Source organism: Crocodylus siamensis, chromosome 8 (genome assembly GCF_052110815.1).
Source record: "Crocodylus siamensis isolate JL-2025a chromosome 8, ASM5211081v1, whole genome shotgun sequence".
NCBI lineage: Eukaryota > Metazoa > Chordata > Crocodylia > Crocodylidae > Crocodylus > Crocodylus siamensis.
This window is the reverse complement of record NC_143402.1, coordinates 52,613,483-52,627,880: the sequence shown is the minus strand read 5'-3', so window position 1 is coordinate 52,627,880 and position 14,398 is coordinate 52,613,483. Positions and strand designations below refer to the sequence as shown.

The following is a 14,398-nucleotide window of genomic DNA, read 5'->3' as shown; positions in this document are numbered from 1 at the left end:
ACTTTATTGAGCGGCCAGACCCCGATCAGCCGCTGGGGCCGAACAGGGACCGCGCCGGGAAGCCCCCACGCGAGGCGGAGGAAGAGAGGCGGCCGCGGGGGGAGGGGTGGGAAGAGGCCATACTTCCCCAGCTTCCACGCGCGCGGAGAGGAGCGAGATCTCCCCCCCCCACCACGCACGCCCTGTGGGGAGGTGGTAACCCCTTCAGGAGAGACGGGCGAGAACCCTTCACCCCCTTAAGGAGAAGGGGTGGGAGAGGAGCTGGGGGGCAGTTGTGGGAGGACTTTCTCCCTCTTTCTGAGGGGAGTTGGGGTCTAGTCGAGCCCCTGTGGGGCAGGGGCGAGGATTCCCCCCAGGAAGGGGGGAGGGGTTGAAAGGCAGCTGAGGGGGGCTTTGGGCCCCCAATGTATTTTTTTGGGGGGTGGAGGGCAGTAAGGTGAGGTGAGTGAAAAAACGGGGTATTTGTGGGAAGGGATCAGGGGGCACGAGGGTGTGTCTGTGGGTACCTGGGGAGGGGGTATTTGTGAGGGGACGAGGGTCACTCAAGTGCAGGAGGTGTTGGGGTATCTGTGAGGGGAGGGGGCAGGGGGTCACTGAGGGGTTGGGATATCAGGGGCACTCAAGGACAGGGCAGGCCCCCCATCCCTGCCCCCTCCCCTACACCCCCACCTCCAGGGTCGACATGGCCTCAGTGCCTGTGTACTGCCTCTGCCGCCTGCCCTATGATGTGACCCGCTTCATGATCGAGTGTGATGCCTGCCAGGATTGGTTCCATGGCAGGTCTGGCCCTGGGGCACTAATGGGGGTGGGGAAAGAGGTGGGGGCCATTATGGGGGTAATGACTCTTCTCCAGTCAGCTTTATTCCCCCTGCTCCGCCCCAGAGCTGGATGCATCGTGGTACCATAGAGAACCCAGCCCTCCAGTAGCAGGGGTTTGGTCGTTTCTTGACACGGGGGTGGTGGGCAATGGGCATTGGGACAGGGCAGAGGGCCCCAATTCAGGGGTTCTTGTCTGGGTAGGGTAGGGGCAATGGAGCAGGGAAAGGGGGGCTGTGGGGAAACTATAAGGTGGGGTAGAGGGCCATGGTGGTGCTGTGGGGGGGGCTCTGTGGCAGAGAAAGCCAGGGGAATCTTGGGTGGAGCTGGGGCAGCAGAGCTATAGAGGACCACGGGACAGGGAAAGCAGGGAGCCTGAGGGGACCCCAAGTTGGGGGTGGGTGTTGCAGGGGTGGCCCATCTGAGGGTGAGGCCTGATCTGGGTCTGATTTGGGGCTGGGGCCTGCAGATGATTAACTCCGTGCATCCCACAGCTGTGTGGGGGTGGAGGAGGATATGGCCGCTGAGATTGACCTCTACCATTGTCCCAATTGCCAGGTGCTGCATGGACCCTCTATCAGTGAGTAACACCCCCCTGCTGCTGGGTGGGGGTGGCAAGGGGTCTCTAGGGGTGGGAGGGAATCTGTTCTGCTCCCCAGCTGCCCTCCCCCCCTCCTCCTCTCCCCCCACCAGCCAGCTGCATCTCAGCCTTCCTCATGCGGTGTTATGTTGTGCCATTCCTCCGAGATGCTACACCAGAGTTGGCTGCAACTTGTGGCCAGCAAGCCTTTCCTGTGCAGCATTATACTCAGCCAGTTTTGGGTTGCTCCATCCCAGTGCTGGCTGCTTTTCAATGCTGTAGAAACCATTTTTGTGATGTTATACATTACTGTTTTCATCTCAAAGCTGATGGCATTCTTATATCATTCTAATACAGTGCTATATTTAGTAATTCTGTAGCTGTTTCTCCCCCAAGCTGGTTGCATCTTGGTTCTATTTGGCACTTCTGAGGTGGCATTATACTTAACTGTTCCCCAGCTCCCCCACCCCATTTCAGACCTGCCTGCATTTCAGTACTAGCAAGTCCTTTTTATGTAGTGTTACACTCAGCCATTTTTGGGCTGCTCCAGCGTAACAGTGGTTGCTTCTCAGTGCTGTAGGAGCTCTTCTTGTGATGCTCATGTGTACGTTCCCCAACCCCAGAGCTAGTTGCATTTCACTGCCAGCAAGTCCTTTTTGTACAGTGTTGCTCTCAGTACTTTCATCCATTTTAGGCTGCTCCACCCCAGCACCAGCTGCTTTTTTTAGTGCTGTAGGAGCTCTTGTGATATATGTGGCTGTTCCCCCCTCAGAGCTGGTGATATTTTTGTTTTGTCTCTGGGGTTATATATAGTTGTTTCCTAGTTGTTTCTTTATAGAGCTGGCTGCACTTTGGTTCCACTAGATGCACCTAGCATGGCATTTATACCTAATCATTCCCTGGCTGCTCCACCCTAGAGCTGGCTGCATCTCAGTCCTCCCTGTATGGTGTTATACTCAGCTGTTCCCCACCTACCCCACCCCAGAGCTGGCTGCATCTAAGTGCCAGGTGATATTCCCCATGGGGAATTATACTCAGCTATTCCACAGCCACCCCACTTCAGAGCTGGCTGCATTTCAGCCTTACCCATGGACCGTTATGCTCAGCTGTTCCCCAGTCGCTCCACCATAGAGCTGGCTGCATCTTGGTGACAGGTTGATGTTCCCAGGTGGCATTTTACTCATGCATTCCTCAGCTGCCTCTCCACAGAGCTGGCTGCATACCAGCTCTGACCCTCTTTTGTGCTTCCCCCCCTTGCAGTGAAGCGACGCCGTGGCCTCCAGAGGCAGCCAGATGGGACTCTGGCCAGAGATGCTGGCCAGGCTGTGCGCACAGGCAGCACGCAGTTCATCAAAGAGCTACGAAACCGGACCTTTCCCAGGTGAGGAGTGCAGGGGCAGTGGTGGGGCGACAGGCAGGGTTGAGGGGTGAGATTATACTCAGCTATTCCCAAGCTGCTCTACCCCAAAGCTGGCTGCATTTTGGTGCTCTCTATATGGTGTTACACTCAGCTGTTTCTCAGCCATCCCACCCCAGAGCTGGCTGCATTTTAGCATTTCCTATGAGATGTTATATTAAGCTGCTTTCCACAACAGCTGGTTGCATCTTAGTTGTTCTTGCATGGTGTTATACTCAGCTGCTCCCCAGCCACTTTGCCCCAAAGCTGGCTGCATCTCAGCGCTCCCTGTGTGGTGTTATACTCAGCTATTCCCCAGCCACCTCATCCCAGAACCAGCCACATCTCAGACTTCCCCATGTGGTGTTATGCTCAGACATTTCTTCGCTGCTTCACCCCAGAACTGGCCGCATCTTGGTGCTGTGTGATCCTTCCCTTGTACTGTTACATGCAGATGTTTCCCAGGCACCCCACCCCAGAGTTGGCTGCTACTTGGTGCCAAGCTAATGCTCTGCAAGCAGTGTTATATGCAGCAGTTTTCCTCTTGCTGCACCACAGAACTGGTAGCATCCTGGTGCTGGGCAAGCTGTTCCTATGTGGTGCTATATGAAGTCATTCCCCAGCTGCCCCACCCCAGAGCTGGCTGCATCTCTGCCTCCCCTGTGTAATGTTATACGCAGATGTTCTCCAGCCACCATGCCTCAGAACTAGGTGCATCTTGGCTCTTTTTGTGTGCTGTTATACTCAGCTGTTACAGCCAGTTCTGGAGTGGATCTCAGCCTTCCCCATGTACTATTATCCTCAACCAGCCACCTCTACCCCAGAGCTGGCTGCATCTCAGCCCCTTCCTATGTGGTGCTATACTCAGATGTTCCTCAGGCACCCTACCCCAGAGCTAGCTGTAGAGGGCTGATGCCTGCCCTTCCTCCCCATACCTCCTCTCCACTCCTTCCTGCAGTGCTGATGAGATCCTGCTGCGGCCAAGTGGGTCACAGCTGACTGTTGAGTACCTGGAGGAGAACAGCTTCAGCGTCCCTATCCTGGTGGCCAAGAAGGATGGGCTGGGCATGACCCTGCCCCCTCCCACCTTTACTGCCCACGACATTGAGCACTATGTGGGTACGGACCTGCAGGGTGGGTGGAAGGGGGTTGGCAATATGGACTGTGGACTGGGAGGGGCTGACTGTATGGCTTTGGATGGGGGGAGGGGCTGGGCCCTGGCTCTATGGACTGAGGGAAGGGGTGGGCCTTAGCTGTATGGACAAGTGCTCTGGCCATATGGACTAGGGAGGACTGGGTCCTGGCTGTACAACCTAGTGGGGGCTGGGCCCTGGTATGGACCAGGGAGCCCTGGCTTTATGGTATTGGAGGTTGGGTCCTGGCTGTATGGACCAGGGAGGGTGGTGGGGGGGTGGCTGTATAGATCAGGAGTTGGGAGAGTTATAGCTGTATAGATCACTGGGGGACCCTGGCAGTATGGACCAGGAGAGGCTGACTATCGACTAATGGGGCTGGGCACTGGCCATGTGGACAGGGAGGGGATTGGGCCCTGGATGCACAGTTTGGAAAAGAGCTAGACCATGGCTAAATGGACTGGGGGGGGTGCTGGGCCTTAGCATCATGGACTAGCATGGGGCTGGACCCTAGTTGTATGGACCAGTAGGGGTGGAGCTGGCCCTGGCTATATAGACTGAAGTGGGGCTAAACTGTTTATATGGACCAGTCTGTGACAGGGCCCTGGCCCTCTGGACTGGGGATTGCTGAGTGCTTCAGCCATGTGGATCAGGGAGGGCCGGGCCCAGGTGTATGGACCAAGGGTGGCTTGGCCGTGGCTTACTGACCAGGGAGCCTGGCAGTACGACATGGCCCTTTCCAAGCTGCGGTGCTCCCTTTCCCCCCACAGGGGCAGACAAAGAGATTGATGTGATTGATGTGGCACGCCAGGCTGGTTGCCGCATGCGTCTGGGCGACTTTGTAGATTATTTCTGTGGTGCTGCACGTGACAAGGTGCTCAATGTCATCAGCCTCGAGTTCTCTGACACCCGGTGAGCCCTGCCTCGGATGCCTGGGTCCCCCCCATGGCCCCTGACACTGCCCTCTTGGACACCTGGGCGCATCCTAAAACCTCCTGGACACCTGAGTTCCCCCAAAGGCCTCTTTCTCTGCCCTCACATCCCTGGGTTCCTCTTCTGGAGGGAGGCTGACCTCCACCCCCACCCCCCTGAACCCCTGCAGGCTGTCAAACCTGGTGGAGACACCACGCCTGGTGCGGAAGCTGTCGTGGGTGGAGAACTTATGGCCGGGTGAGGCTGTGTTTGAGCGGCCCAGCGTGCAGAAGTACTGCCTGCTGGGGGCGCGCGGCAGTTACACAGACTGGCATGTGGACTGCGGGGGCACCTCCGTCTGGTACCATGTTCTCCGGGTACGGCCAGGGCAAGGGCAGGCAGCTGGGGGGCAGGAGAGGGGAACGTGGCACTGACACGTGGACTGTGGTGGCCCCTCTGGTACCACATTCTCTGGGTATGGGGTAGGAGAGGACTGGGAGAAAAGAGGGAGGGGCTTGGGGGAAGAAGAGAGCGATGCCCAGGCAGTTACATGAGCTGGAACATGGACAGTGCTGGCTCCTGTCTGGTACCATATTCTCCAGTTACTGGGTGGGGAGCCAGCTGAGGGCCAGGAGGGAGGGGCTGGGGACAGAAGAGTGATGGAGCAGCTACACACACTGGTACGTGAACTGGTGGTACCTCTGTCTAGAACCATGTTCTCTGGGTACAGGGCAGAAGAGAGGGAACTAGGGGGCAGAAGAGACAGGCTGCATGGCAGGAGAGGGGGACATGAGGGCAGCTATACACAGTGACATGTGGACTATGGTGGCTCCTCTGTCTGGTACTATGGTCTCCAGGTAAAGGAGGCTGGGGGGCAGGAAGGGGCTGGACACATTGAATGTGGCAGTCTTCTTGTGTGGTATCATATTCTCTGGGTATGGGAGGGACTAGGGGCAGGACAGAAGGGGTCAGGGGGCATCTGCTTTGGGGTTGGGGTGTGGGGTGGTTGCCTCTGGGCCTAGGGTGTTGAGAAGGCCAGGCCACAGGCTGAGGCTGGGTGCTGACCATTGGCAGGGAGAGAAGATTTTCTACCTGGTGCGCCCAACACTGGCCAACCTGGCACTGTTTGAGACCTGGAGCAGCTCGTCCAGCCAGAGTGAGACCTTCTTCGGGGACCAGGCTGACCGGTGCTACCGCTGCCCCCTGCGCCAGGGCCAGACCCTCTTCATCCCCACTGGTACCACAGCCCCCTGGGATCCTCCACTAAGGGTCCCTGCAACGCTGTAACGTCCTCCCCCTGCCCTGTGCTTTACATCCCCATGTATCCTGTGGCCCCCAGGACCTTGCAGTCCTTCCCACAGTCCCCCTGGGAGACCTCCAATCTTCCCATACCACCCCCAGACCTCCTCATGGCTCCCAGGCCCCCTCCCACCCTCCCCCAGAATGCTCAATTCCCATATACCCCTCCTAAGACCCCCCTGTCCCATGTGCCATGGCCAGATGCTCTTCATCCCCATGAGTACCACGGCTCCCCCTTGGGACCCCTCACACCTCTGAGGTTCACTGCCCCATGTGCCAGGATCAAACAGTACTACAGCCCTCCAGGACCGCCCCCCATTCCTTCTCCCAGGTCCCCTTGCACCAGGCCCAGACCATTTTCATTCCTACAGGTACTATGGGGCCCCTTGGAAACCACATAGCCTCACCATGCCTCCCAGGACCCCCAACCCTATGGCTTACCCCCACACCAGGGCTAGACCCTCAGCCTCCCCATGGGTACCACAGGCTCCCCCCCACCCCTGTACTCCTCAGGCTGGATCCACGCGGTGCTGACACCAGTTGACTGCTTGGCCTTCGGGGGCAACTTCCTCCACAGCCTTAACATCGAGATGCAGCTCAAGTGAGTGCTGTTCCACTTGGCAAGGCTCTTCTACTTTGCCCTGGAGCTGGTCATGTTAGAACCTTCCCCATGGGCTGTTATATTCAGTCGTTGCCTACTGCCCTGCCCAGAGCTGGCCATATCTCAGCCCCCTCATGGGCTGTTATACTCAGCTATTTCCTATTGCCCTTTCCCAGAGTTGACTTTATCTCAGCCTCCCCACAGGCTGTTTTACTCAGCTGTCCCCCGGGCTGCTCCACTCCAGAGCCAGGCGCCCCACACTGACCCGACTGCCCCGCCTTCCCCCCGCAGAGCCTATGAGATTGAGCGGCGCCTGAGCACGGCTGACCTCTTCCGCTTCCCCAACTTTGAAACCATCTGCTGGTATGTGGGCAAGCACCTGCTGGACACCTTCCGAGGTTAGTATCGCCCAGATGCCTGGGTCCTGGGTGGGGTTGGGGGTGGGAGACCCAGACCACCTGAGGTTTGTGTGGGAGGCTCAAATACATTTGTGTGACAAAAAGACCTTGATACTTCGGTTCTATGTGTGTGGAGGTGTGTATGTATGAGACCCAGACCCTTGGTCATGTCTGAGAGAGAGACCTGGGGACCATGTATATGTGTGTGTACAGGCAGTCCTCAGACTTACAACACAATTGGTTCCTGAAAACCATGTCTTAAGTGGAAACGTTGTAACTTGGAACCAATTTTCTCATAAGAAATAATGTTATAAATGGGGGATATGTTCCTGAACCAAGGCCCAATACCCTATTATCACCAAAAATACCCCAGAACTTTGTACTCGGATTAATGTAGCTATATTACTCATCTATAATTGATGTATTTATAGTGTAAATAGCAATTGTATTGATTTGGAAGGACTTCTTTGAGGTGACTTTGCTGGACTTTTTGGCTGGAGTCTTCTCAGGAGTCTTGGCTGCAGGTTTTTCTGAAGTCTTGTCTGCTTTCTTAAAGAAAGTGTCAAGGAAGTTTGGATAGATGTTCTCCAGGGAGATGGGTGACACAGCAAACTTGTTTGCTGGCATGGCATCACATTGGATCAACCATTGTAAAGTCAAAATTGATGTCAGAAAGTTGAAACGGTGTCAATTTATAAATGCTGTAAGTGTGGAACAACTTGAAACATTGTAAGTCGGGGACTGCCTGTACATATGTGGCTGCTTGTTTGTCCCAGATACGTAGGTTGTGTGCGCGTGAGAGACCTGGATACCTGAGTTTTGTGTGTGTGTGACCCAGGTACTTTGTGGGGGGGGTGAGAGACTCAGATGCTTGATGCAGGGGTGTGTACGCATGTGTGTTCAAGAAAGAGACCTGGATGCCTGGGTTCTGTGCATTTGCCTGCGTGCCTGTCTGCATGATAGAGAGGGAGATCCAGATGCCTGGGTTTTGTGCAAACGTGAGACACCCAGATGCCTGGGTTCCATGTATGTGACCCAGACACTGGGGCCAGGTGTGTTTGTGGGCATGTCAGTCTTGAACACCTAGGTTCTGTGTGCATGTGTCCTGAACAACTGGGTCCTGTGCCTGTGCATGTGTGAAACCCAGATGCTTGGATTTTGTCCATGTGTGTGACAACCTGTCTTGGACATTTGGGTTTTTGCTGCACATGTGTCCCAGACTCCCAGTCCCTGGATGCCCTCACCGTGTTTCTGCTTCCCCCAGGGCTCCGGGAGAACCGCCGGCATCCGGCCACCTACCTGCTGCATGGGGCCAAGGCCCTGGCTACCGCCTTCCGCTCCTGGACTCGGAAAGAGGTGATTAAGACCCTCCGGCCCTGGGCTGGGGGAACACAGAGTGGGTGAAACTATCTGCAGGGGCTGGTTGGGAACGTGGAGGGGTGGGTCCCAGAGCCTTTATTCCCCACTTCCCTCCACCCCCAGGTACTGGCAGAGCATGAGGATGAGATCCCCAGCACAGTGCGCCCAGCACAGCTTATCAAAGACCTGGCTAAGGAGATCCGGCTGGCTGAGGTGTGGGGAGCCAGGATTGGGGCTGTTTAGCCGTGGGGCTGGGGTAGGGGCAGGAGTCATAGGGACTGGGGTGGGTGCTGGGGGGCATAGGAAGCTGAGATAGGGGCAGGGGAGTTGGGCTAGGAGCCACAGGGGACTGGAATAGGGGCTGGGGGTTGTGGGGGAGTTCTGGGATTGGGGGCTGTCGGAGGGTGGGTGAAGGAGAGTTCTGGGGGTAGGAGGGTATGGAGGATAGAAAAGGGACTTGGGGGATCATGCAGACTGTTGGGGGCTCAGAGGCTATGGAAGAGCTGGGGGTGGGGGTTTGGGGAGCATGAGAAGCTAAGAATAGGGGCTGGGGAGGGGTTTGGGGCTGTGGGGAGTGGAGGGGCTGGGCTAGGAGCTGAGGGGGACCATGGCAGGGGTGTAAGATAAGAGCTGGGTTAGGGCTTGGGGGGCAATAAGGAGGGGGATAAGGGTTGGGGTTGTGGGGAGGTCTGGATGGGGCCATGAGGCTGGGGCTGACTGGCCCTCCTCCCCACCCAGGACCTCCTCCAGCAGAGTCTAGGCAAGGGGGGGAGCCCATTTGGGGTGGGCCGGGGCCCCACACTGGGTGCCCTGTCAGCCCCACTCCCTGCTCGCTGGGCTGACCCCACCCCCCAGGATGGCACCAAGGAGGGGGGACGCAAGGGAGCCCTGCCTGGTCCCCCCCAGCACCCGGAGCTGCCTGATGTCCCTGGCTCAGAGGAGGTGAGTACTTCCTCTCTTCTACCCCCTTCCATGTAGTGTCCTACTGTGCTGTACCCCAGAGCCAGCTAGCACCCTGTGGGGCATTATATACAGCTGTGTCTTCATTGGCCTGCCCCAAAGCAAGATGCATCGAGGCTGAGATGGCAGCATTCTGTGCAGCCATGTCCTAGCGCCCTCATGCCAGAGCTGGGTGCATCCTACCCCATGTGTCTTGCTGTCCCCAGGGAGACCCACCAAGCTCCAGTCTGGAGGAGACCGATCCAGAGTCAGAGCCACCAGAGGCTGATGATGGGGACTTGGTGCTGGCTAACGGCAGAACACCCAGGTGAGCAAGGTGGAGCCGGGGGGGTGGGGTCGGGGTCGCGCAGGGCAGGGCAGCTCTGGGCCTGAGCATCCTTATAACCTGCCCTCAGGACGAAGAGGACCCAAGCATCTAGGCGGTGGCGGCCACGCTCCTGCTCCCCTCCCAGCCCCCCTGGCCTTGACCTGGACTCTGAGGAGGATCTGCAGATTGATGAGGCCCCCCCTTGCCGTGAGCGCCAGGCCCTGGGGTTCCCTCGGCGCCTGCCCAGTAAGTGTCCCCTCCTCCCCCTGGTGTTGCCCTGCGTGGCTCCTTATTCCTGACCTGCAGCATCCCCACATTGCCCTATGGTAGCTCATAGTCCCCACATCACCCTGCAGTGCCCCTTACTCGTGACCCGCAGCTCCCTCCCCATGGTGTCCCTTCTGATTTCCAGCCCCGCCATAGATTTGTGGTACCCTTGACTCCCAACCCACAGCCCCCTGTGGGTTTGTCTGGGTCCATTTGACCCCACCCTTCTTCCTTCACAGAGTTCCCGCGGAAGTTGCCTCGTGCCAAGCCCTGCTCAGATCCCAACCGGGTGCGGGAGCCTGGTGAGGTAGAGTTTGACATTGAGGTGAGGTGCCAGGGGACGGGGGGAGGGGTGCGGTGGAGCCAGGAGAGCCTAGGGTGGTAATGTCACGCAGAGCCCCCATTGTAATTGGCTCTGGGGGAGAACAGTTGAGTGTAATACCCTGTGGGGCTTGCTTTGTGACCCCTACTGCCATGGTTCTCCCTCCCCTCCCAGGAGGACTACACCACAGAGGAGGAAGAGGAGGGGGCAGAGCTGGAGGACCCTGAGGGTGGAGCTAGTGCAGCTGGGCTCCTGGACCTGCTCAAGGCCAGCCGCCAGGTGGGCGGGGCTGACTATGATGCTCTCAGGTGAGTGGGGTGGGACCTGGGGCTTGTTGGGGGTGGGATTTCAGTATGGGGAGGTACAGGGGGCTCCCTGCTGGGGTTTCTTGGGTATGCAGAGCACAGTTCTGGGGGCCCTGGATGTCTGGGACTTTTAGAGGAGTTCTCTGGGGAGGGCTATGGAAGGGCTTGTGGGAGTCTCTGGGGAGCCTGGGAGGTGCAGAGGGGTTGTGGGGGGGGTGGTGTCCCATGGGGCTCTGGCAGTCCATGGGGGGGGGGAGGAGGGGGAGTGAGGAAGTCCTAGGGTAGCTTTTGGGGGCCTGGGAGGGGACTTGGGAGGCCTTCAGGGGTTGGTGTGGAGGGCGGTGGAGTTCTCTGGGGGGTTTGGGATCTCTGGAGTGCCCCTAGAGGAGCTGTGGGTGGGTGGGGGGACTCTGGGGGTCCTTAGGGAAATTTAGGGGTCCCTATGGTGGGGCTGGGAGGCGCAGGGGGGTTGTGGAGTTACAAGGAGCCATGGGGAGGTACCAGGGGTCATGGTGGGGGGCTGTGGCCATGTGGGACTATGGGGGTCCCAGGTGGCTGTGAAGGCTGTGAGGGGCTCCAGGGACCAGCAGTGATCTGGGTGGCCCCACAGCGAGCCGCCAGCATCCCCCAGCACACAGGAGGCAATCCAGGGCATGCTGCGCATGGCCAACCTACCAGGCGCTGGCCCCGCCCCCGGCACTGCCAGCCTGCAGGCCTGGTGGGCGGGGGGGGGGCCAGAGCGGGGGCCTCCCAAACGTCCCCCCCGCCGCCCCCCCAAGCGCCTGGCCCCCCGCAGCTCGGAGAGTGAGGACGAGGCCCCCAGCCCTGACGAGCATGACAGCCTGGGTGCCTGCTTCAAGGACGCAGAGTACAGTAAGGGCAGCATGGGGTGAAGAGGGAAGTGGGGGTGAGATTATACAGAACAATGCATAGCTGTCACACCCCAGTGTGCATCTCTGGCAGGGGCATTAAAATTGGCCATTTCCAGCCCTTTCTAGCCTAGAGCTGACTGCATCTACCCTGGGTGATGTTCTGTTCAGTGATTCCATCCCAGAGCTGACTGCATCTCCTTAGGTTGGGGAGGGCATTATATTCAACTGTTCTACACCAGAGTTGGCTGCATCACCTCTGGAGGACACTCTTACTCAGCCGTTCCTCCCCAGAGCTGGTGGCATGCCTTTTGGGGGAGTCTTATACTCAGCTGTTTTTCCCCAGAGCTGGTTGCATCTCTGCTGCATGGAAGGCTTTATATTCAGCTATTCCGCCACAGAGCTGGTTGTTTATCTCTCTCAGATGTTTTATTTGGCCATTACCAACCACTCCATCCCAGAGCTGGCTGCAGCTCCTCTGGGAAGGAGGGGGTATTTTGTTGAGCTGTTCTACCCCAGAGCTGGCTGCATTTCCTCTGGGGGGCGGTAACACTCAGCTGTTTTACCCTGGAGTTGGCTGCATCTCTGAGACATTATAGTTGGTCATTTTCAACCACCACATTCCAGAGTTGGCTTCGTCTCTTCTGGGGAATGTTCTGTTTAGCCATTCCACCACAAAGCTGTCTGCTTGTCTTTTGGGGGACGTTATACTCAGCTGTTCTACCCCAAAGATAGCTGCATTTCTGTGGGGTGTTAACACACAGCTGTTCTTAGCTGCCCCACCCCCAAGCTGGCCACGTCTCCTTTGGGATGTGTTGCACAGCTGTTCTACCCCAGAGGTAGCTGCATCTCTAAAGGTTATATACTCTGCTGTCCTGTCCTAGAACTGTCTGCATCTCCTCTGCAGGACATTGTACTCAGCTGTTCCCATCTCTCTCTGGGGTATTAGACTTGTCTGATCCCAGTTGTTGCATCCCAGAGCTGGCAGCTTTCCTCTCTGGGATGTTGTACACAGCCATTCTCTGTCATTCCACCACAGAGCTGGCTGCATTTCCCTTTGGGATGTATTATACACAGCCCCTCTGTCAGTCAACCTCAGAGCTGGCTGCATCGCTGCACTGTTTATACTGAGCTGTTTCCCAGCTGCCCCACCTCAGAGCTGGCTGTATCGGTGTCAGCTGAGCCCAGGGGGCTGGGACAGGGTGGGGGGCACAGGTGCTAGTTATCCTTCTGTTCACCCCCCCTGCTCCTTTCATCCCTCAGTTTACCCCTCCCTGGAGTCAGACGAGGATGACCCAGCCCTGAAATCGCTACCAAAGAAGAAGAAAAGCACCGATGATGCCCCCTGGAGCCCCAAAGGTACCACCCAGATGCCTGGGTTCCACACACCGGTGGGGGGCAGATTCCTGGGTTCTCTGGGAAAGCAGTGGGGGCTGGGGGGTGAGACCTTGGGGGGCTGGGAGCCTGGGTTCTCTTCCACCCTGATCTGACCCCCCACCCTTACTCCTTCCCAGCCCGGGTGACCCCAACGCTACCCAGGCAGGCACGGCCCGTGCGGGAGGGCACCCGCGTTGCCTCCGTGGAGACTGGGCTGGCAGCTGCCGCAGCCAAGCTGGCCCAGCAGGTGAAAGGGGGCCCTGGACACCTGGGTTCTGAACACGCTTGGAGGAGAGTAGGGCTTGGACACCTGGGTTCCAACCCTGCTTGGGCTAACTGGGAGCCCAGATGCTTGGGTTCCATCCCTATTTGAGGGAGGGGGGAACCTGGACATCTGGATTCTACCTTGACTGGAGGAGCTCGGAGCCTGGATTGCCTTAGTTCCAAGCCAAGATGGAACCCAGATGCCTGGGGTCCCCAGCCTGGAATTGGAGCTGGGGCAGATGTTCCCATCCTTCCTCCCTCATCTTTCCCTTCCCTCCCCCTTCCCTACCCTTACAGGAGCACCAGCGACTGCAGCGCAGGAGGAACCTGGCAGGGGCCCGGTATCGCACCCCATCCCCCCAGGACACGGAGCCGGAGCCTGAACCTGAGATGGAGCCAGCACCCCCTGAGCCCCCCTCAGTGCCCATCCCCACCCCACTGGTGCCTGCTAGCCTAGCCGACCATGAATACACAGTGCGCCCAGGGGGCCTGGGCCCCATGCTCCCTGCCAGGCCTTCACCCCCCATGGCTCCCGGCGTCTTTCTGAGCCAGCGCCGTGCCCCAGCTGGCACCCCTACTGCTCTCCCCTGTCAGGGTAAGCCTTGGACACCTAGGTTCTACAGGGAAGGGGGAGCCTAGATGTGTGGGTTCTTTGGGGACTTAAGACCACAGGCCCTGGATTCTACATGGAGCAGGGAATCTGAATACTAGAGTTCTACAGGGATGATGGTGGGAAGCCCTGATCACAGCTCTAGGGGTTTAGAGCAGGGGAGACCTGGATGCCTGGATTCTGTCCAAGGTCTGGGTAGTGTCATGAGTCTCCTATTTCACCCTATCTTTCCTCCCTGACAGGCAAGCGCCCCAAGAAGGGGTTAGCAACAGCAAAGCAACGTCTAGGCCGCATCCTCAAGATCCATCGCAACGGCAAGCTGTTACTCTGAGCCCCCTAACTGGCCCAAAGGTTTGGGGGGGAGGGTCCTGCCTGAGCCCCTGCCAGTGCTCCCTGCTACCACCTCCCTTGCCAGGGCTGGGCTCTGTGCCTGGAGTGTTGTTTTCCCCCCTCAACTTTTTTAGATGTCCATAGCTCCGGGTGTTTGCAAAATTGGCCACAGATTTTTATATTCAGGGTTAGAATAAAAGGAAATGAAACTATGAAAAGCCACAACCCTGAAGTCTGTCACTTTGTCTCCCACTGTACAAACCTCCCACCCCAGCCCTGGATATGGGGTGCCA

At 57.9% G+C, this 14,398-nt stretch overlaps 1 protein-coding gene across 4 annotated transcripts; it reads left to right on the top strand.

Annotated features, from left to right (window-relative positions):
* On the top strand, positions 1-14,330 carry PHF8 (PHD finger protein 8). 4 transcript variants are annotated; one of them, XM_090060722.1, is made up of 22 exons: positions 1-192; positions 676-780; positions 1,311-1,396; positions 2,657-2,777; positions 3,751-3,911; positions 4,696-4,837; positions 5,028-5,214; positions 5,912-6,074; positions 6,650-6,737; positions 7,029-7,135; positions 8,400-8,491; positions 8,618-8,707; positions 9,233-9,436; positions 9,661-9,761; positions 9,850-10,007; positions 10,268-10,353; positions 10,525-10,658; positions 11,266-11,528; positions 12,788-12,883; positions 13,039-13,148; positions 13,463-13,760; positions 14,018-14,330. In XM_090060722.1, the coding sequence occupies exons 2-22, from the start codon at positions 683-685 to the stop codon at positions 14,104-14,106; spliced, it is 2,874 nt and encodes a 957-aa protein (XP_089916848.1). In that variant the 5' UTR covers positions 1-192; positions 676-682; the 3' UTR covers positions 14,107-14,330. The 4 variants fall into 4 exon arrangements, with proteins under 4 accessions (XP_089916848.1, XP_089916850.1, XP_089916847.1 ...); XM_090060724.1 differs by having other exon boundaries at positions 1-780; positions 11,452-11,528; XM_090060721.1 differs by having other exon boundaries at positions 1-780.
* The last annotated feature ends 68 nt before the right edge of the window (positions 14,331-14,398 follow it).